Consider the following 19,495-nt stretch of genomic DNA (forward strand, 5'->3'; position numbering starts at 1 on the left):
GAAGTTGAGCCCGAGCTCGGGGACTGCCAGGAGCGAGTTAACCCTCCTTATCAGTTGTAAATGTGCCATTGACAGGCTCTGCCTGCTGCCATCTCCCTTCCGAGAGCGCCTGGAAAACCGCAGCTGCCCAAGGCCAAAAGCGATTTCGAGTTTTCCTTTTTGAATGCAATTAGGGATCAATACCCGGCATTCCCCAGAAAAAGGAGTTTCAGCTGCCAGGCTGCACAACAGCCGCAGTTTCTGGAGAGATGAAGGTACTAAATCAGGTTTGCCTCAATGCCTTCCCTCCATCCAACTCCCCGCGCATCCCAGATCACAGGGAGGTGACAACGGGAGGGGCTGCGAACTCCGCCGAGCATTGCAAAACGCTGGTGAGAGGAAAAAAAACCCACCAGGAACTCCAGCCAGGAGGGTGGGAAATGTGATTTGCATTTGGTAACTACAAACACACATCGCCCGGGGGAGAGGAGAGGAGCCACAATAGCAAGGAATGCCCAGGGGAGCCGTCGGGGTCCCTCCTAGAGAGGTCCCGTTGGAATTTCTGCCTGGGAAAAGGCAGGGTCAAGTGCTGAATATGCAGAATCCACTCCTCCTCTCCCTCCCTGACTCCAAACCCCACAGGGGAGAGCTGGGGAAAGGCTGGAGGGGTCCCTGTGCTGCCGGAATCCTGCGGGAGATGGGAAGGAGCCGGAATTGGCTGGGGAGTGCAAAGGGTCAGGCTGGCAGGGGGTGACAGCTCTGTGACAGCGCTCTCGGTGGGGGCTGCTGGAACCCGGGCCCGCACCTGGAATTGGCAGGGATGTGAGATCTGCAGGGCGGGGAGCATCCCCCAGGAGCCAGAGGATGGATGCAGTGGGAATGAGCCCTGTGTTTGTCCCCAGGGGTTTTAAGGGAGTAGCGCTGGTGTGAACGTGGTTATTTGTTGCTGGTCAGACTTGTGCAAACAATGAAGTCGGGAGGAAGGCGAATGATTTTCATGGGTTCTTTTGATTTTGCTGTTAAAACGCTGATTTATATTTATTTTCCCTTTTATTTCCTTATTCATTGAGGGATGCTGCATGACTCATTCCAGGAGGATAATATGGGCAACAAACCATTGGTAATTAAGCATTTTGGAGGAAGGATGGCTCCAAAAGTCCAAGGATATGTTGGGCCATTTATTCTGCACAGCCCTGGAGTGTGGATGGGGACCTGCACTTGCTTTTTCTTGTGCTGCTCACATTGAGCCAGGAGCAGGACAAAGCCCAGGGTGGGCTCAGCTGTGACATCCCACAGAATCAGGGAATCCTGGAATGGTTTGTGTTGAAGGGACCTTAAAACTCCCCAGTTCCACCTCCTGGCATGAGCAGGGAGCCTTCTCCTACCCCAGGGTACTCCAAACCCCGTCCAGCCTGCACTGCTGGGAATATTTGGGGGATGTTGCTGTGACCTTTGGGATGGTTGGTCCGTGCACCATCACACCACAAGGCACAGACATGAGTAAACGCCTGTATTTAAGGAAAAACCCTTCCCTCTCTGTTCTCCTTTGCTCCTGGGGTGCTCAGCAGAGTCGTGGTGCTCTAAGGGTGACAAACCAGAGCAGGGATTGTCCGTGTGGGGATCTTCAGCTGAGGGACAGGGACAATCAGGGGTGAGTAAGAGCCATAAGATCTGAGGGGGAACCAGCTGCAGCCTGAGGAATTTTGGGTGTAGCTGGGAGGTCAGTTCTGCCAGGGGCTGTGGGGAGTTTGGAGGGGAAGCAACTCTCCATCCCTTGGAGTCATGGAATTCTTGGATGGTTTGGTAGAAGGGACTTTAAAGCCCATCCTGTTCCACCCTCTACCATGGGCAGGGACACCTTCCTCATCCCAGGTTGCTCCAAACCCCATCCAACCTGGCCTGGGACACTTCCAGCCACAGCTTCTCTGGGAAATCCATTCCAGGGCCTCCCCACCCTCACAGGGAAGGATTTGATTTCTCCCAGGAGGAATTTCTCTGCAGGATGGGAGCATGGGCACTCTCTCCTCTGCAGAGCAGACACTGCTGTGGCCGTGAACCCCCCCTCTGGGGCTGCCATCCCACCGGGAATATCCAGGAGATCCTCCCAGCAGCAAAATGGGGCCAGACAGGTTGGGAGGACCCACAGCACTCCTGGGCTCTGTGAGTAAAAACTCATTGCACAATCCGACACGGGCATGAAGGAAGCAAACAGAGTAAATCGTAAACTGAGTCATGCTCAGAGGCTGAGTTAGAATTACTCAGGAGTAGTAGTAGTGGTTGCTACATCCATGCTTAGCTCACAGCCAGGTCAATCACCTGTATTTCTAAGGGAAATAACCTGCTCCTAAAAGTACAGGTTTAACCCTAACCTGCCTGATGCCTGGTTGAATTTTAGAGATTTTAGGAGTGAAATAAATGAAGAAAAAAGAAAAAAAAGTTGCATGCTCTACTTGTACTGTAGAAAAAATAGAGAATAGGAAGGTGCTGTGCTTACACAAATAAATTGATATTTATTGACTGCACTGTAGAGGATCTCCACTGTGTCCGCCTTTTATTGCAGCGGGAAAACGGATGTTTTCTACCAATTTATCTAATTATCCACACTTTTTTCCAGTTCCCAGCCTCCATGCCAGCGCTCCCTGCCAGGACCCGCGCGGGCCGGCGCACCAGGCAGGACCTGGCAGGGAAAAGCGGGGGTGCCCTGGAGGCCCCTGAGCGCCCCCGGCCGCTCCGAGCCGCTCCTGCCCGCGGTGCCCGGGGCTCCGAGGGTTCCAGAGTTTCGGGGCGAGGCGGGGCCATCACGGCGCCCACCGGGCCCGCTGCCCCTCAGCCCGCCCTCACCAGCATGGCGGCTCCGCGCCTCGGCTGCGTCCGTGCCCTCCCCAAGATGGCGCCCGCCGTGGCTCCAGCCGTGACCTCCCCAAGATGGCGCCCCGTGTTGTGCCTATGGGGGTGACCTCTCCAAGATGGCGGCCGGGGCGGGTACAGTCGCTCCCGACTGCGCCGGAAGTGGCGGCGGCGCCGTTCCCGGCCCATGATGGCGGAGGCGGGCGCGGACGGCCCCCGGCTGGCGGAGCTGCTGGCGTTGGGACGGCGGCTCTGGGAAGAGCTGGAGGCCAGCACCGAGCCCTCCTCGGGAGCCCCGGCCGTGCAGGACAAGGTGCGGCAGGGGCTGGACGCGCTGAAGCGGGCGGCGGCCATGGTGACGCAGCTGGAGCTGTTCAGGTGAGCTCAGGGAACGCGTCTGAGGGGACGGGGAGGGTCCTCGGGCAGGGCAGAGGTGGAGCGGGACAGGATCCCAGAATCACCGAGGCTGGACAAGATCTCCAAGACCATCGAGTCCAACCTGTGACGATCCCCACCTTGTCACCCAGCCCAGAGCTCTGAGTGCCGCGTCTGGGCGTTGCTTGGACACCTCCAGGATGGGGACTCCAAACCTCCTTGGGCATCCCCTGCCAAGGCCCGGCCGCCCTTTCCATGGAGAAATTCCTACTGATGTCCACCCTGACCCTCCCCTGGCACAGCTTGAGGCCTTTTCCTTTCATCCTGTCCCTGTTCCTGGGAGCAGAGCCTGCCCTGGCTGTCCCCTCCTGTCAGGAGCTGTGCAGAGCCACAAGGTCCCTCCTGAGCCTCCTTTTCTCCAGGCTGAGCCCCCCCAGCTCCCTCAGCCGCCCCTCCCAGGATGACTCCATCCCCTTTCCCACCTCCATTCCTGTCCCCTGCTCTCTCCCTGGCAGTGAGAACGAGGAGCTGGAGGAGGTCGCCTCAGCCGATCTGAAGTTCATGCTGCTGCCGGCGCTGCTGGGAGCCCTGACGCTGAAGCAGGTGGACCTGAGCAAGAGAAGGGAGCACCTGGAGAGTGCCCGGGAGCACTTCCTGCACTTCCTGAAGCTCTGCAGGAATTACGGGCTGGGCTCTTTCCAGCTGCCCTCCAGCACATCCAGTGAGGATGAAGCCAGGAGCTCCCCGGCCCCCCGGGACCCCGGGCAGCCTACCCTGGTGGCCATGGCCATGAGCAGATCAGCCAAAATTGAAAGGTGGGCTCTGTGCCTTGGGAAGGGCTTTGGGAATCACTCTGGGAGGAGCAGGAGCCTGAGGCAGTGCAGGGTTGGACAGGGAAGAGCTTCCCTGGGCATTGGAATAATTTGATCATAAAATGCTCATTTTAAAAGATGCAGCTCGCTGTTTAATGGAGAGGGGCATTTGTGACTCCAGTTTCTGGTCTCTGAGGAAAAGCTGCTCAAAAACTTGAAATTAACTCTTTAATCTTTCATGATTAATCTTACAATTAGTTCTTTAATCACTGCTGGCAGCACAAAGACTTTCAAACTGGAACTTTCTTACCAGTGGGTTCATTAGGGCTTGAAAGAAAGGTGATTGGTGCCTTTGGTGCTTTAGCTGAGATTTTGGCCACTGAGTTGCTCATTGTGGCAGCACTGGAAGGTCCAGACTGGGCTGGACTTACTTAAGCTGTAGAAAAGCATATAAAAATATGATTTATATTCTAAATGGGACGGGTTTCTATTTTAGAATTACTCTTTTATGCTCTTTGTTCTCATAGCTCCTGAAGGTTTCTTGGCTCTTATTGTTCATTCTTCAGGTGACAATAATTGAGGGAAGGAGGACACAAGGATTTAATAGTTTCCCCTTTAATAACTAATGCCTGAAATAGTAAAAATTAATTTATCCTGGAAGTTTATTATATGGGGACTTCTTCCCTTTAATAACTAATTCCTGAATAGGTCAAGAAGTCCAAAAAGCCAAAATCATATTTTAAAAAACACCTTGGAAAAGCATTTTATTCTGTTTGTGTGACATGGAATCAGCCCAAACCAGCCATTCCATTGATTTTCTCAGTCCTGCTTTTTCCAGGAGACTGATGTCCCCAGTCTTGCCTGATTTTACCAGGAAAGCTTCAATTTCCAAGGATTCCTCAATGTTTAGGAGAAGAGTAAAATCATTGAGATCTCTCTGAATTAAATGTCATTTTACAGCTGCTTTTAGCAGACAGGAGAGGCTGAAATTCTAGCAGGAACCAGCACAACTTCCATGAAATGTGGTTGATCCTTTTAGAAAGGGTGGTAAAGACCCCAGGGCTGGGCTGGGCTGGAGAAGAATGATTCCATGGTGTGATTTTGCTGTGTTTGAGGCAGATACAAGCAGAAGAAGGAGCTGGAGAACAAACTGGCCTCCATGAGCAGCTCCGTGGAGAGCGGGACAGCGGACGAGGATCAGATCCGGGAATTTTACATCCTCCAGATCCAGAAATGGATCAGCACCAGCCTGGAGGAGATGGAGAGCATCGAGCAGGAGCTGGTGATCCTGAAGAGCAGGGATGCAGCCAGGCAGGTGAGGGAGCTTTCCTGAGATCCAGGGCATGAGGGGATCAATCCCAGAGGAATTCAGTGGCTGAGTTTTGTTCAGTGGCTTCCCAGTTGGAATTGAGCTCGATCACAGCATGAGCTGATGGGGTTTCCTTCATTCTGAATTCTGAGTTTTGGGTTGGGCTCACTGCCACAATCCAGCCTGTGGAATGCTGCAGCTTGGAATATCAGAGCTGAAATAGCCTGTGCAAAGGTTTTTCTGCAGATCCTTAATTCTGAAGAACAGTTGGGTTTGGAAATTAAAATGAGACCCTTGTTGTTTCTGTCAAGCCTCCACTCCTGGTCTGCAGCCTGTCCAGGTGTTATCAGCCCATTTGGAATGACAGAACATTCCCACAGACCTGCAATCCCTGTGCAGAACGTTGTGTCCAGGGTTTCTGTGACCTGGGCTGTCTGCTGGGAGCAGCAGCTTCTGATGTGCTGGCTGAGCCTCCTGGCAGGGCTGGTTTGGGGGTCATTTTTTGGCACTGCAGGACTCAGCTCCTCCAAGGTGTCCATGGAATGATGGGCTCAGAATGTTCCACTGGAACAATAAACAACATTTCCTGCTCTCCTCTGAGCTCAGCCCTGGGAAAGTTCTGCTTTGACCCCAGCAGGTGGCACAGAGACACAGGAAGTAATTCCTGTACAGGCACAGTTGGAATTCCTGATTTAAAACAAATTCAGGCCTGGATTCTCCATCCTGGGGCGTTGCTCTGACAGCTGAGGTGTTTCTCCTCTGCAAGACCTTTAATAACTTCAGGATGGGAAGCAGAGGGGGAGTTTTGATCCCCTCCATTCCCTGGTGACTGTTGTTTGCATCCCCAGGCTCCAGCAGGTCCCCGTGGGCCTCCCCGGCCAGCCAGGACTCCGGTGAAACCCTTCATCCTCACCCGGGATGCTGCTCAGGCCAGGTATGGGTTGGGATGATCCAAACACACTTTGGGGCACTGCTCTCATGTCAGACCTAAAATATTCCATCAAGTGCAGAAATCCAGGTGGTGCCTTCATGTTTGTGACACCCTGAAATCCGTGCAGGAATTTCAGCACCTAAAGCACGAAATGGGAGAGAAACCAGATTTCCTGTCGTGCTTGGGACATGATTCATGCTGAGCTTTCCATGTATCTGCTTCACTTCCCAGGGGTGTCCTGGGATCTCCTTCCCCTATCCCAGGTTGTTCCAAGCCCTGTCCAGCCTGGCCTTGGGCACTCCCAGGGATCCAGGGGCAGCCACAGCTGCTCTGGGCACCCTGTGCCAGGGTCTCACCACCCTCACAGGCAGGAATTTCTTCCCAATATCCCATCCATCCCTGCCCTCTGGCAGTGGGAAGCCATTCCCTGTATCCTGTCACTCCAGTCCCTCTCCATCTTTCCCTCAGGTACAGGAAAGCCACAATTGGGTCACCCCTCAAGCCTGCCTTGTGACATCCTTAGCACAGATTAGATCATGGAATAGCCCTGTGCCTCTTGCCTGTGTTCCTGCTCATTCCAGGGGATTTCACTGCCTGGTTCTGGCTGTTTTTGTCCCACTGCAGGGTGTTTGGAGCTGGCTATCCCGGGCTGCCCACCATGACTGTGGATGACTGGTACGAGCAACGCCGCAAGCAGGGAATCGTGTCCACCCCACAGAGGGTTCCAGGTATGGAACAGAGGTGGGAACAGGGGGTTTGGGAAACCTCTTGAGGCTGACTATGGAAGAATCCAAGCTTTATTAGGAAAACAGTTGGGTTAGACTGTGCTTGGCCTGTTGGATGGGGCTTGGAACAGCCTGGGATAGTGGAAGGTGTTCCTGGTGGCACTGGCTGGGCTCTGAGTTCCCTTCCAACCCAGCCCATTCCAAGATTCTCACTCCTGCTGTCTGGCAAGCCCAGCTCCCAGCAGGCATTTGGAGAACCTGGATCTCCTCTTTGTCCCTCCCCTCCAGCAGGTACAAGTGATGAGGAGATGCAGAAGCAGCAGAAGGAGACAGAGGAGGAGGAGGATGATGAGGAAGCTCTTCGGAAAGCTCGGGACTGGGACGACTGGAAGGACACACACCCCCGGGGCTACGGCAACAGGCACAACATGGGCTGATGCTCTGGCTGCCAGAAGGGCCTGGAGATCCTGGGAGAACAACCTGGAGAGGGAGAAGGGAATACAGTGTACATAGGTGGAGCATCTGGGAATTCCCTGGATGGACAGGGCACAGGATGGCAGGAGGACACGTGGCCCCTTGCTGTGGTGTGCATTCCATGTCAGACTGGGGGCACTGGTGATGTTGGGGGGTGCCCCAGAGCTCTGAGGGGCAGCTCCATGAGGGTCAGGCTCCCTCTGCCCTCCCAGGCGGAGGCAGCCTCCAAGGGGAGCTCCATGGATTTGGAAACTGCTCTTTGTATTGTGGGTGGATATATTTATTTTTTTTTCCTCTCTATTTTAAGCAAAATAAACTCTCTTTGTGCTGTCTGGTTCTTGCCGTGAAATTCTCTTGCTCTTCATCCTGAACTTTTCCAGGGCATGAACCCTGGATGCCCTCATGGAGCCCACAAGGGACAGAACTGGGACAAATGGTGCCATATTCCAAGACAAAGTAGTCAGTGTGCTTTGAAACCCACTAGTACAATCCCTGAAAAAGGGAAAACTCTCTGAATCCTCTGGCACCATTCCTGAATGAGGGAGGACTGAGCTGGCACAGAGCAGGTGTGTGCAGGAAGGTGAGGAATCAACAGCTGGAAGCTCTGGAAATGCCCAGTGTGGGTTGGTAGCTGTGGATGGACTTGTTCCAAACCTGGTAAAATACTCGGATGGAAAAGCAAAGCATGGCTGGCACTTTGTGTCACCTGGAGCAGTGTCACCTCCACGGTGCTTCCTTACCCTGGGACAGTGGGATTCTGTAGCAATCTGGTGATTTTCCTTCTTGTTAGCAGGATTTGGGCACAGCTGGAGTTGAGATGTTTTCCATGCAGCAATCCCTGTCCTCAGCACTGATCCACACCCAGGAAAGCCTGCAGGGACTGTGGTCCTTTCTCCCAGGTACTGAGTCCCTACAATTCACAGGAGGGGTTTGTGGGTTCCAGATCTCCCAGAAAACATTTCTTACTTCCCCACAATGATGCTGTGGGTGTGTTTATCCCTCTCCTACACTGATGTTAGCCAGCACTTCATAGGAGCACCTCTGAACAGCTTCAGGGATTTATTCCCTGTGGGTTCTCGCTGTTCCTTGGGCTGTTGGCCTGAAGCCCCCCTCTCAGTGCTGACTCCCTGCTGCTCCTATTTTCCTTTCTTTTCCATTTTTCCCCTCAAACCTCTCTGGACAGCACTCCAGGCTCCCTGGGCAGGAGGCAGAGTGCCCATCCCGGGGCTGGGAGCAGCAGCAATGGTCTGGTGGCTGTGGAGCTCCAGGGTGATATTTTTGGGTGGCTCTGGGGCTGTCACATGGCAGTGTTTGTGACATTCCCCCAGCGTGGACGGTACCATTCCCAGGGGGATGCAGCATTCCCAGAGGAATTCAGCCCCTGCCAGCACCAACAGCCGGGACTTTCCAAGGAACAGCAACTTCCCAGCACAGCCCCAGTGCCTCACCCTCTGTGTGACCCTTCCAGGCACCAGCAGTTGCTCTCCATGCTCCTAATCCCAGCTGGAGCAGGTCCCCTCCCCTGAGCAGGGCCGGAGTCCCTTGGGTCACCTGGTTAAAGCCTCTGGACACACAGCCCGGCGCCCTCTGATTGCCAAACTCACCTTTCCACCCACGGCACCAGGAGCTCCTGCCACCATGAAAACCATCATAGCAGCCTGCTCCCAGAACCTCAGTGGTAAGAGATTCCCAAAAAGGGTTGGGATGGCTCCTGGTTTTCCAGCAGTGCCAGGAGCTGGTGGTTGTCACTCTTGTCTGCTTGCTTGGGAGTGCTGAGGAGAAAAGGGGTGTTGGGAGCAATTAGAGAATAACTCCACAGAAAAACTCACTGTTGCTCTACAGGCATGAAATTTTGGATGGCTTTGGGAGCATTACATACAAGATTCTCCTGCAAATTCCAAATGTTGGGTTTGCAGAGGCTCCTGTCTCTGTGGATGGGGCTGACAGCAGAGCCCTGTGGGGTTCTCTGTGTCTGTGGTGTGGACATTCATGGGGTTTTTGGAATAGGAGCTATGAAAATTAAAAAGCAACAGTTTGGTGGGCACAAGTTTGCTGGGAAGAGCTCTGTCTTCTCTTCCCTGGGAAAAAGACCCTGGGTTCTGCAGGTGGCTGGGATTTTGGGGATGTGTGGTGGGTGGAAGGGATCACCCAGAACCCAGCGTGCTGCATGGGAGAAAAGGACAAAAATTTCCCACTGGAAAATTCCCCCGTGGGCCAGAGATGGCTCCAGTGTTTAATTTATTTCGCTTGTCCCATTCCTGGTTTGGATTGAGCTGGGAAGAACTGAACCTCTGCGAGCTTTCTGAACCAGGGGTTGGTGGCTCTGCTCTGACACAGAGGTCCCTGCTTTGGGGAGCCACAGGGACAGGGCTGCTCCTGTGTCCCCCTGATTGTCTCTCTGGCCAACATGCAGATTTGGGGTAGTTTTCCCAAGAATACAAGGCTTTTGTGATGCTGGGGTGGCTCTCTGGGGTGGTCTTGTCCTGGGGACCTTTGGCCAGGAGCACTGTGCTGGCAGGGCCGGCACCTCAGGCCTGTTTTAGGGAGAGGGATGGGGCCAGGCTTGGAGTTTGGATCCTGGCTCCCAGCCCGGGGAGGTTAATGGTTCACCAAGATCAGCTGGAGGGAAGGGGTGGCAGGGGGAGTGGAGTGGCTGCGCTGCCACTGTGGGGACAGACTGGGATGGCCACCTCCAGCCACCCTGGCTTGGCCTTGCTGCTGGCCTTGGCACTTGCTGGGGGTGGTGCCTCCCTGCTGTGCCAGCTGAGAAATCCCCAAATCCCCTCCCCACCAAGGAGGGCACAGGAATGGTCCTGGGCACTGGGCATGGAGCAGGATGTGCTGCTGCTGTCAGCCCTGCTGGTGCTTTTGGGTTTGGAGGTGCCCAGTGCTCCCCGCTCTGGGGACAGCCCTGATTGCCCAGGGCCACCTTCTGGCATGGTCCAGAGCTTCCTGAGGATGCTCCTCCATTCCACCCCCCACACCCCATCCTTCCTCCCCCAGCTGCTCATCCTCCCCATCCCCATCCCGCCTCCCGCCGGCAGCCCGGTGGCTCCGCCCGCGTACGAGCCGCGCTGTTTCGGGCGGGGGCCGTGTCCCCCTCTCCGCAGGCAGCCGGGCCAGCATCCAGACCGCCCTGAGGACGCTGCTGGCCGTGCCCTGGCCCTCGCAGCGCGACATCGGCTCCGCGCTCCAGCTGCTGGCCGTGCTGCAGTGGGTGCTCAGCTTCCTGCTGCTGGGTGAGTGAGTAGGGGGCTGCGGGGGGTCCCGGGGGGCCGCACAGCCGCTCACCCCCTGCCCGGCTCCCGCAGGAATCGTCAGCCTCCTGCTCCTCATCTACCTGCTGTTCACCAGCCTCTGGCTCATCCCCGTGCTCTACCTGGCCTGGATCATCTTCGACTGGGACACGCCAGAGAAAGGTGTGCTGGCCGTGTCCCCGCTTCCTCCAGCTTTGCAGCGGGATGGGAGAGGGGCCCCCCTTTCAGGTGTCTCGCAGAATTTGGGGAGCACCACATTCCCCTTCCCTCCACTCCTCCATCATCAGCACCACGGTGGGCATGGGGATGCAGCGAGTCCGGGGGAGCGTTTCCCTTGGATCCGGTTGGGCTGGGCTGGGCGGCATCTCCTGGGGGCCCTCCCGGCTTTGCAGGTGGCAGGAGGCTGTCGTGCCTGCGGCGATGGACCGTGTGGAAGCACTTTCGGGATTATTTCCCGGTGAAGGTATGGCGCTGGGACGCGGTGGGACCACCCAAAAGGAGGTGCCACCGTCACGTTCCCGTGACTCCTTTTGTCCCCACAGCTGGTGAAGACACACGACCTGTCCCCCAGCCACAACTACATCATCGGCTCGCACCCCCACGGCATCCTCTGCGTCGGCGCCTTCTGCAACTTCATCACGGGCTCCACGGGCTTCGAGGAGCTGTTCCCGGGCATCCGCTCCTTCCTCACCACGCTGGCCGGGAATTTCCGCCTGCCCTTGTTCCGGGAGTACCTGATGAGTGGCGGTGAGCGGTGCCTGCCCTGCCCGGCTCCTGATCCCTCCTGAAGCGCGGGAGGGATGGCGCTCCTGGGAAGAGGCAGGGCAGGGATGCTGCTCTGCTTGCTTTGTGCCTGAGCGGCGGCTTCACCTCGCAGCTCTCCCACACCTTGCCCACGCCCTGCCTGAGCTGCACCTTCACCCTGCTCGCACCCTGCCCGCACCTTGCTACACCCTGTCGGGACAGCTCCTCCGCCTTGCCCGCTGCTTGTCCACACCCTGCGAGTTCCCTCCGCCCTGACTGCCCCACGCTGCCCTCCCCGCTCCCTGCCCGCACCTTTCCCAGCCCTGCCCGCAGCAGAGGGAGCCCTTGTACCGTCCCTGCCCTGGTCCCGCCAGGTGCCGCCTCTCGGGGGGACCCTCGGCTGTCCCTGCCTGGTGTCCGGGCGCTGCCGTGCCACAGCCCCGGTGTCCCGTCCCGCCGCAGGGCTGTTCCCGGTGACCCGCCGCGCCATCGGGTACCTGCTGTCCCAGCAAGGCACGGGCAACGCGGTGGCCATCGTCATCGGCGGCGCGGCCGAGTCGCTGTCCTGCCGGCCCGGTGTCACCACGCTCATCCTCAAGAACCGCAAGGGCTTCGTGCGCATGGCCCTGCGCCACGGGTGGGTCACGGCTGGGACACTGACACTGGCACTGCCACCCCGCGGGTCCCGGCGGTGCCCAGCGCCCGTCACCACCCACCGTGTCCCCTCCCTCCCTCCTCAGGGCTTTCCTCGTCCCCTCCTTCTCCTTTGGCGAGAACGACCTCTTCCGCCAGGTGGTCTTTGAGGAGGGCAGCTGGATGAGGAGCATCCAGCGGCGCTTCCAGAAGATGATGGGCTTCGCTCCCTGCCTGTTCTACGGCCGCGGCCTCACCTCCTGCCGCTCCCGCGGCTTCCTGCCCTACGCCAGACCCATCACCACCGTGGGTGAGCACTGGGGCTGGGGGGACAGGGGAGCCACCTCCTGGGCTGTGTCCCCAGCGAGCCGGCCACCAGGCTGACCCCATCCCCTGCCGGCAGTGGGGGAGCCGCTGGCGGTGCCCAAGGTGGAGAACCCGAGCCGGGAGCTGGTGGATCGGTACCACGAGCTCTACATCCGCGCCCTGCTCAAGCTCTTCAACGAGAACAAGACCAAGTACGGGCTGTCCGAGTCAGACGAGCTGCACATCCTCTGATCGCCAGCAGCACCGGCCCCGTCCTGGCTCATGAGGGCTCTTGCAGGGGGAATTTCAGCCAGCCTGGCATGGGGGACATGCGGGGGACAGTCCCTGCTCTGGCCTGCTGGTCCTCCAGCCTGAGGGGGAGGTGGGAAGAGAGGGGGAAGCGAGGGCAGGATTGGGGAAGGCTCCCCCTGGCAGGGGGCTTGGGGGGGCTGTGGGTGACACAGCTGTTCCCTGCAAGGGGCTGGAGTGGGGCTGGGGCCAGCCGTGGGCACGGTCCCCCTGGGGTAACCAGGTCACCATAAGCTGAGGGAGGGGTGTCATGGGAGCAGGGATTGATGTGGGGTTTTTGGGGTGGCATCCTGATGACCAGTGGGACCACCTGGGATGACCAGCACAGCCCACCCTGGGATGGAAGGGGGACACTCCTGGACTTGGGGACCTGTGGATGTGTCCTGAGCCAGGACCATGTGGCCCCAGATGAGCCTTTCCTGCCATCTCCATACCCAATACAGATTTTGAACCTCCCAATGCCTGTCTGTGTGTGTTCCAGAGGTTGGGATTGGCAGCATGGTGGCAGTACCCCTGCACTGCCCATCTGGGTGCCCTTGCCACCCAGTGTGTCCCCTCCCTGGCAGTCCCACCTCCAGCTGGGGCAGTGTTTGGCAGGGCCCTCGCACCACTCAGGTGCTGCCAAGCAGCTCCCAGATACACCTGAGCCACATTGGATATAATGGGAGGTGAGGGGCAGCTCTTACTGGTTTAACTGGGCTCAGGAGGGATGTCTCCTGCTCTCTCTGCTCTTGGCTCAGTGGTGAGTGAGGGTCTCTCTGGGTGGGACAGGGATGTGGGGCTGGGATGGGCCATCCCTGGGGCCATCTCCTTCATCTCCTTCCCTTGGGCACCTCCTGTGGGACATGGCTGTGTGTGACTGGTGTGGTTGCTGTGTGTGACACCCCAGTGACACTCTGGGCACGCCTTTCTTAGGCATGTGCTGGAAGGATTTGCAGAGACTGATGGAGACAGGGACTTGCAGGGACTCCTGGGGCTCTTAGAGTGGGGACAGCCCTGTCCCTGTCACATTCCTGCCAGGCTGGCGTGGGAGAGTCAACAGCACTGATACCAATCTCAGTGCACTGCTCTGCGCAGGCACTTGGTCAAACAAAAGGGCTGGGTAAACATTTGAGGAGCAAACACCCATAAAGGGAAATTCCCAAGAACCTTCCTGTCACCACGGGAGCTCCAGCTCATCCCCCCAGAGCTGCCCCAGTGGATTTTCTCTGGGGTGAAGATGATTGTCTTGTCCCTCTTCCTTCTGTTGCAGGGAGAAACAGGCCTGAGGGTAGAGAGGGGAAGGGGCTTTATTGGGGGTTATGGGCAGCAAATGCCCCAGGCCATGTCCCTCCCCTCTGCCACGGCCAGCAGTGTGACAGGGACATCTCTGAGAACCTGCCCAGCCTGGGCTCTGTCCCCAGGTTCAGTCTGGTCCCTGACTGTCACCACTGAGTCACTTGGAGGAGCTGTGCCTGCCCAGGGAGGCACCAGTGTCAATTCTCTGTAGTGATTTGTCAGCCCCATGTGTCCCCGGGAGTTCAGGGATGGAACACCAGCCTGCTGCCCCAAAAGAGCCTCCTCAGTGTCCTTCCCATTCCCATGAGTGTCTGGTGGCTCTCCTGCCCTGACCAGCACCAGCACCCTCCTCCCACAGTCTCAAAGGGCAGGGCTGGGACCAACCTGGGGCCTCCAGCCCTCATCCCTGCAGGGCAGGGCAGGGACAGCTCAGGTCTGGGCACTTGGGAATGCCCTGAGAGGCTGCAGCTCCTGGAGCCCAGAGCTGAGGCTGCAAACCCCCTCAGCACCCCCCTCTGCTGTGTGCAGTCCCAGTCCCGCGGGTGACACCGGCCATGTGGCTGTCGTCCGTGAGGCTGTCTGCAAAGGGTGACACCAGGGCCAGGTCCAGCGTGGGCACGGGCCGGAGGCGCTGGGCAGCCCCGCGGCGCAGCCGGCCCCGGTACTTGTCCCCAGCCATGAAGTACAGGATGGGGTCCAGGCAGCTGTTGATGCTGGCCAGCGGCCGCGTGATCTTGTAGCTGAAGTTGATGATGTTGAGGGTCCTGCAGTCGGCCTGGAAGTAGCGGGAGGTGTAGTAGAGGGTGCGGGTGATGTGGAAGGGCACGAAGCAGATGGCAAAGACAGCCAGCACCACAATGATCATCTTGATGGAGCGCCTCTTGTAGGAGGGCATGCGGAGGCCGGGGCTGGAGAAGCTGGGCTTGCAGAGCCGCTTGGCCATCAGGCAGTAGCACAGCACGATGACCAGGAAGGGCACCCCGAAGAGCAGGGTCATGATGGAGGAGCTGTAGTGCACGTAGTGGTCGAACTCCTCGGGCTTGGTGGTGTCGTGGCACAGGGTGGTGTTGCCCTTGGAGCTGGTGGTGACGAAGATGAGGTTGGGGATGAGGCAGATGATGACCACGAGCCAGGCGGCCAGGCAGATGATGCGGGCGTGCTTGGTCTTCACCCACTTGAGAGAGCGGATGGGGTGGCAGATGCCCATGTAGCGGTGCACGCTGATGCAGGTGAGGAAGAGGATGCTGCTGTAGAGGTTGGCGTAGAAGAGGAAGCGCACAATCTTGCACAGCCCCGTCCCAAAGGGCCAATTGTTGCGGTCGGCGTAATAATAGACCAGGGTGGGCAGGGACAGGACGTAGAGCGTGTCCGAGAGGGCCAGGTTGACCATGTAGGTGGTGGTGGCGTTCCAGGGCCTCATCCTGGAGATGAACATCCACAGGGCCCAGGAGTTGAGGGGCAGCCCCACCACAAAGACAATGCTGTAGGAGACGGGCAGCAGGATGAACTTGAACTCCTCGTTGAAGACACACTTAGCCTCGGGTGCTGCTGTGGTGTTCCCCCCTGGCCAGGGAGCCGGCGTCGGTGTCCTCAGGGAAACCGGGAACATCCTCACCGGAGTGGCCATGGTGTGCCAGCCAGACCTAGGGAGCAGTTCACAAAGCACGCTAGTCACTGATCCCGACCATTGTCAGGCACAAAGCGTGGAAAGGAGCCAAAGCTGCCAGATTCTCTCCCCCTCCAGGAGCTCCGGCCACTTTGATGGTTCTCTGGTTTTTCTCAACTCGCACGAGGGGAGCAGGCTTGGCAAAGCCTCCCCTCTGCAGCCCCTGCACTGACACTTATTAACCAACCATTAATCACCCATTAATTACTCCTTTGAGTTGGCGCAGGGACGGCAGCGCTGCGCGGAGCCTGGAGCGGGCCGGGGATGGAGCACCACGGCGGGGACAGAGCCCTGCATCGGGGACAGAGCCCCTCCGGGCACAGCCCCACGGCCCCGCCGAACAATGAGACCCCGATGAGCACCAGCAGCCCCGGGCCGGAGCCGGCGCAGCCTCTTGGAAGCTGCCTCAGCCTAATTGGCACCATCCTGACAATGCCGCTGCTCCCGGAGGGCTCCTCGGGAGAAGAAAGGCGGGAGGAGAAGAAAGGCTGGTCTGGGGGAATGTTGTGGCCCGGAGAAATCCTGGGGGGGCTTTAAAGGAGCCTTTGGGAGAGAGCGTCCCTGGACAGCGAGGAGCCGCTGGCTGCGGGTTTGTCTGTAGGGAGGGATGAGCTGAGCCCTGTGGGCAGGAGCTGCTGGAGCCAAGTCCCAGCTCAAGGCAGGCATGACCCTCCTGGCTGTGCTGGGATCAAAGGCTGGGATCTGTGAACTCCTGGGAAGTCGGAAGGGGGATAAGCTGTCAAAGTTCAGAGCACTGTTCTCAAAGGAAAAGGAAGGATCTGCCACCTCCGTGGTGTCCAGCAGAGGATTGGTGAGGGCTGCCTGGGACTGCCCCTTTACACCCTCCACCATCCCTGGTGAAACGACTCCTCCAACAGAGGATGGATGCTTGGATGAGCAACCTGGGAGCAGGAGTGCTGTGCTGCTGGCGGAGATCAGTGTGTAGCCAAAACCATGTTTGATTGACAAAATTCCTTTTGTCCAGAGCTCATCCAGGAGATGACAGGGACCAGGACAGGGGAGAACTCAGGGCTCAGGGATCCACTTTAGCTGGAGCTGGTGCTGCAAGGTGGAAGGACACATCCTCTGAGGTTCCTTCATCCCTTGGCTCCCTCATCATCCCCTCCTGTTCCCCTTTGCCCTGAGGATGTGCGGGCTCCTCCCAGCAGGAGTATCTTTGGGGTGTCTCTGTGGGCTCATCCCTGCCACGCCCTGCCTGCAGAGATACCTGGGCTTGACAGAGATGCCCATAAATGACTCAGCAGGCAGATGGGACAGCAGGGCCCCTCCAGCCCTGCTCCCGGGGCTCTGTTTGTGTTGCGGGCTGAGCTCCGGGCCCGCATCCAACACCCAGCGGCTCCTGGCCCGCCACAGCTCCCGCCTTTATTGCAGGGATGAGTTCAGAGAGCAACAGGCAGGTCCTGATCAAACATTAACAGTGGGGAGAACTTGGTTTGTTTTCTCAGGAAAACAGGTGGTAGAAAAGCTGAGCTTGCCAGCAGGTGCCAGTGGTGGTCCTGGCCTGGCAGCCATATGTCCCCAAGCTGCTGAGGACTTGAGGAACCGGGAGATTTTGTTTCCTCTTCCAACCTCTGGATGCAAGGGAACACAAAGCTTTGAGGCTGACCAGAGCAGAGCTGCTGCAGGATCAGTGTTCGTGACACAGGTCACCAACCAATTCAGATATGGAGAAGACAGTACATAAAAGTTAATAATCAAGTGTGAAAAATGCATGAGGAAAAGTCCTGAGCAGCTGTGGACTGCTGGACTGCTCAGAGGAGAGCACAGGCACCCGGCTCCTGGCAGCTGACACAGCCTGAGCACAGTCAGCAGTGGGATTTAACCATTCCCAAGCACATTCCTTTGAGGATAACCACCGAAATATAGAAATGCAGAAGAAGATGACATTTGGCAAGTTATATCTTAACAAGTTTCTTGCTTCCTTATCTTAGTCACGACTAAATCAGTGATTGAAATTAATGAATCACATTGATCTAGTCTGAGGACACATCACCACCAGCCCCATTCCTATTTCTTGTTGGCATTCCTAGCAGAACTATCCTTGGCTGTGGGCTTTGGAGGACAGATCGAGGTTGGGACTGATTGTTGGAGCAGGAGATGGAAGGCACCGCAGGGGAAGGATGTGGAGCAGGGAGATGGAAAGGCCTGCAGGAAAAGGAATTGGAGCAGGGAGATGGAAGGTGCTGCAGGAAAAGGAATTGGAGCAGGGAGATTGAAGGTGCTGCAGGAAGAGGTGATGCTCTTGTTCTGCCTGTTTTGTGGATGTACAAGGAACGCTGCAGAACCCCTTGTCCATGGCCGGCACATCCCCCAGGGATGGTGTCTTTGGAGTGGTTTCCCCCAGGAAGCAGCAAGGGGGGTCCTGGAAAAGGCAGCAATAGCCATGGGCCAGTGGGAAGGGACAGGGCCAGCCGTGTGACACACTTTGAGGGCACACGATGCCCTTGGCCACAGGATTGGCAGCTTATCCCTGAATCCTGGTCCTGCAGATGTTCCCAGCCAGAACTGTCCTTTGGCCCCACTGGCAGCACCAGTCCTGGTGGGATCTGAGGGCTCCCCCAGCCCTGGGGATTCAGGGAGGTGTTGGAAAGGCTCCAGTAAAATGGAGGAGTGGGACAACACCAGAGCAGAACCTGCCCTGGAGCCAAAGTCCTGCTGGTGGGACAGGATGGGAATGGTGGTGCTAGGACCATGGAGCAGCAGCAGGAGCTCAGAGAGGGGAGGTCAGAGCGGATTTTGGAGCAGCTGCCAAGGGATGGGTGAGCCTGGACCGGCTGCTACTGGAGCATGGGAAAAGCAGGGCTTTTCTCCTTGCCTAAGCCCTTGGAAATTGCAAAACAAGGAGAAATTATGCAAAACATCCTGCAGAAGGACCCTTGTCCCTAATCGCCACGCGGTTGGTGCAGCCAAAGCCCCAGCACAAGGGGATGTGACCCAATTCCAATCCTTCCCCTGGCCTGCAAGAGCAGCCAAGGCACGCTCTATCCCCGGGGACACCAGCAGGCTCGGGCGTTTCCCTCGCTGTCCACCCCGTCCCCTGGCCCGAGGTGACCCTGGCAGGGTGGGGGTGAGGGTGAGGGTTCCCTTCCCCCCTTGCTGGGCTGGCCCTGTCCCCAGCCACGGTGTCAGGCTGAGCCACAGCAGCACCAGGGCAGCTCCAACCCATGATGAGACAGATTTGGGAGTTGGAGAGGAGGATGAAGGAGAGGAGGGGGACACACTGGGATGGATGAAGGCTCTCAGTGACAGAGGAAAGAGGTGGCATGTTAGAGAGGAGGGGGTACAGAGGGATTTGGAGGGCTGGTGAGCAGTGGCTGACCCCCACCCTGCACCCACCCAGCCCTGCAGGTCCCATCTCTGTCCCTCAGCCCAAAGCCCAGCTGGGACCTCGTGACCATGGCAGGGCTGTCGCTCCCGGCTGTCACCGAACAGGGGCTGTCCCGGCTCACCTGCAGACCTGGGCGGCTCTCAGGAGTGGGGCCCCCACGGGGACAGCCTGTTCCCCACGCGGGACGGGGCCATGCCGGGGGCTGTGGGTGGCTCTGGCCGTGCCGTGCCGAGTGTGCCCTCTCCGCTTCCCACGGCCGGGAGCAAAGTGCCCAGGGAAGGCAGGGCTGGAGGCGGGCAGAGGCGGAGGCAGGAGCTACCGCAGGGCTCAGCCCCAATGTGCTCCCATCCCTCTGTTGCCCTCGCAGGCTTTGGGCCACCTGCAGCTCCCGGACACGGGGCATGGTGGCCTCTCCTATGCTGTCACAGCCCTTTCCCCAGGAAAGGGGAATGCTCCTCCACCACGAGGGCACAGCCCCTCATCCATGGGCACCGTGTCCCC

General features: G+C 57.9%; 3 protein-coding genes across 4 annotated transcripts; 2 read left to right on the forward strand and 1 right to left on the reverse strand.

Moving 5' to 3' along the window:
• Window positions 1-2,997: 2,997 nt before the first annotated feature.
• On the forward strand, window positions 2,998-7,784 carry IGBP1 (immunoglobulin binding protein 1). Of its 2 annotated transcripts, none has more exons than XM_064712665.1 (6): window positions 2,998-3,204; window positions 3,717-4,016; window positions 5,133-5,328; window positions 6,171-6,256; window positions 6,878-6,981; window positions 7,267-7,784. In XM_064712665.1, the coding sequence occupies exons 1-6, from the start codon at window positions 3,014-3,016 to the stop codon at window positions 7,413-7,415; spliced, it is 1,026 nt and encodes a 341-aa protein (XP_064568735.1). In that variant the 5' UTR covers window positions 2,998-3,013; the 3' UTR covers window positions 7,416-7,784. The 2 variants fall into 2 exon arrangements, with proteins under 2 accessions (XP_064568735.1, XP_064568736.1); XM_064712666.1 differs by having other exon boundaries at window positions 3,013-3,204; window positions 7,270-7,554.
• A 1,256-nt stretch (window positions 7,785-9,040) lies between these two features.
• LOC135447754 (diacylglycerol O-acyltransferase 2-like) lies at window positions 9,041-13,158 on the forward strand. Its single transcript, XM_064712834.1, has 8 exons — window positions 9,041-9,130; window positions 10,563-10,691; window positions 10,764-10,871; window positions 11,102-11,172; window positions 11,252-11,456; window positions 11,916-12,090; window positions 12,194-12,396; window positions 12,490-13,158. The coding sequence occupies exons 1-8, from the start codon at window positions 9,091-9,093 to the stop codon at window positions 12,642-12,644; spliced, it is 1,086 nt and encodes a 361-aa protein (XP_064568904.1). The 5' UTR covers window positions 9,041-9,090; the 3' UTR covers window positions 12,645-13,158.
• A 1,323-nt stretch (window positions 13,159-14,481) lies between these two features.
• Window positions 14,482-15,606, reverse strand: P2RY4 (pyrimidinergic receptor P2Y4). The gene has a single exon (XM_064712833.1). The coding sequence runs from the start codon at window positions 15,604-15,606 to the stop codon at window positions 14,482-14,484; it is 1,125 nt and encodes a 374-aa protein (XP_064568903.1).
• Between the last annotated feature and the right edge of the window lie 3,889 nt (window positions 15,607-19,495).

Source organism: Zonotrichia leucophrys, chromosome 4A, assembly GCF_028769735.1.
Source record: "Zonotrichia leucophrys gambelii isolate GWCS_2022_RI chromosome 4A, RI_Zleu_2.0, whole genome shotgun sequence".
Taxonomy (NCBI): Eukaryota; Metazoa; Chordata; class Aves; order Passeriformes; family Passerellidae; genus Zonotrichia; species Zonotrichia leucophrys.

What these genes read in the sequence shown, in the direction of transcription:
- IGBP1 (XM_064712665.1), top strand. Translation starts at nt 3,014, where the DNA reads ATGATGGCGGAGGCGGGCGCGGACGGCCCCCGGCTGGCGGAGCTGCTG. An exon ending in ACGCAGCTGGAGCTGTTCAG is followed by an intron (nt 3,205 to 3,716) that starts GTGAGCTCAGGG and finishes TCTCCCTGGCAG; the next exon opens with TGAGAACGAGGAGCTGGAGG. An exon ending in CACCCCACAGAGGGTTCCAG is followed by an intron (nt 6,982 to 7,266) that starts GTATGGAACAGA and finishes CCTCCCCTCCAG; the next exon opens with CAGGTACAAGTGATGAGGAG.
- LOC135447754 (XM_064712834.1), top strand. Translation starts at nt 9,091, where the DNA reads ATGAAAACCATCATAGCAGCCTGCTCCCAGAACCTCAGTG. An exon ending in GCTCAGCTTCCTGCTGCTGG is followed by an intron (nt 10,692 to 10,763) that starts GTGAGTGAGTAG and finishes CGGCTCCCGCAG; the next exon opens with GAATCGTCAGCCTCCTGCTC. An exon ending in CGCATGGCCCTGCGCCACGG is followed by an intron (nt 12,091 to 12,193) that starts GTGGGTCACGGC and finishes CTCCCTCCTCAG; the next exon opens with GGCTTTCCTCGTCCCCTCCT.
- P2RY4 (XM_064712833.1), bottom strand. Translation starts at nt 15,606, where the DNA reads ATGGCCACTCCGGTGAGGATGTTCCCGGTTTCCCTGAGGACACCGACG.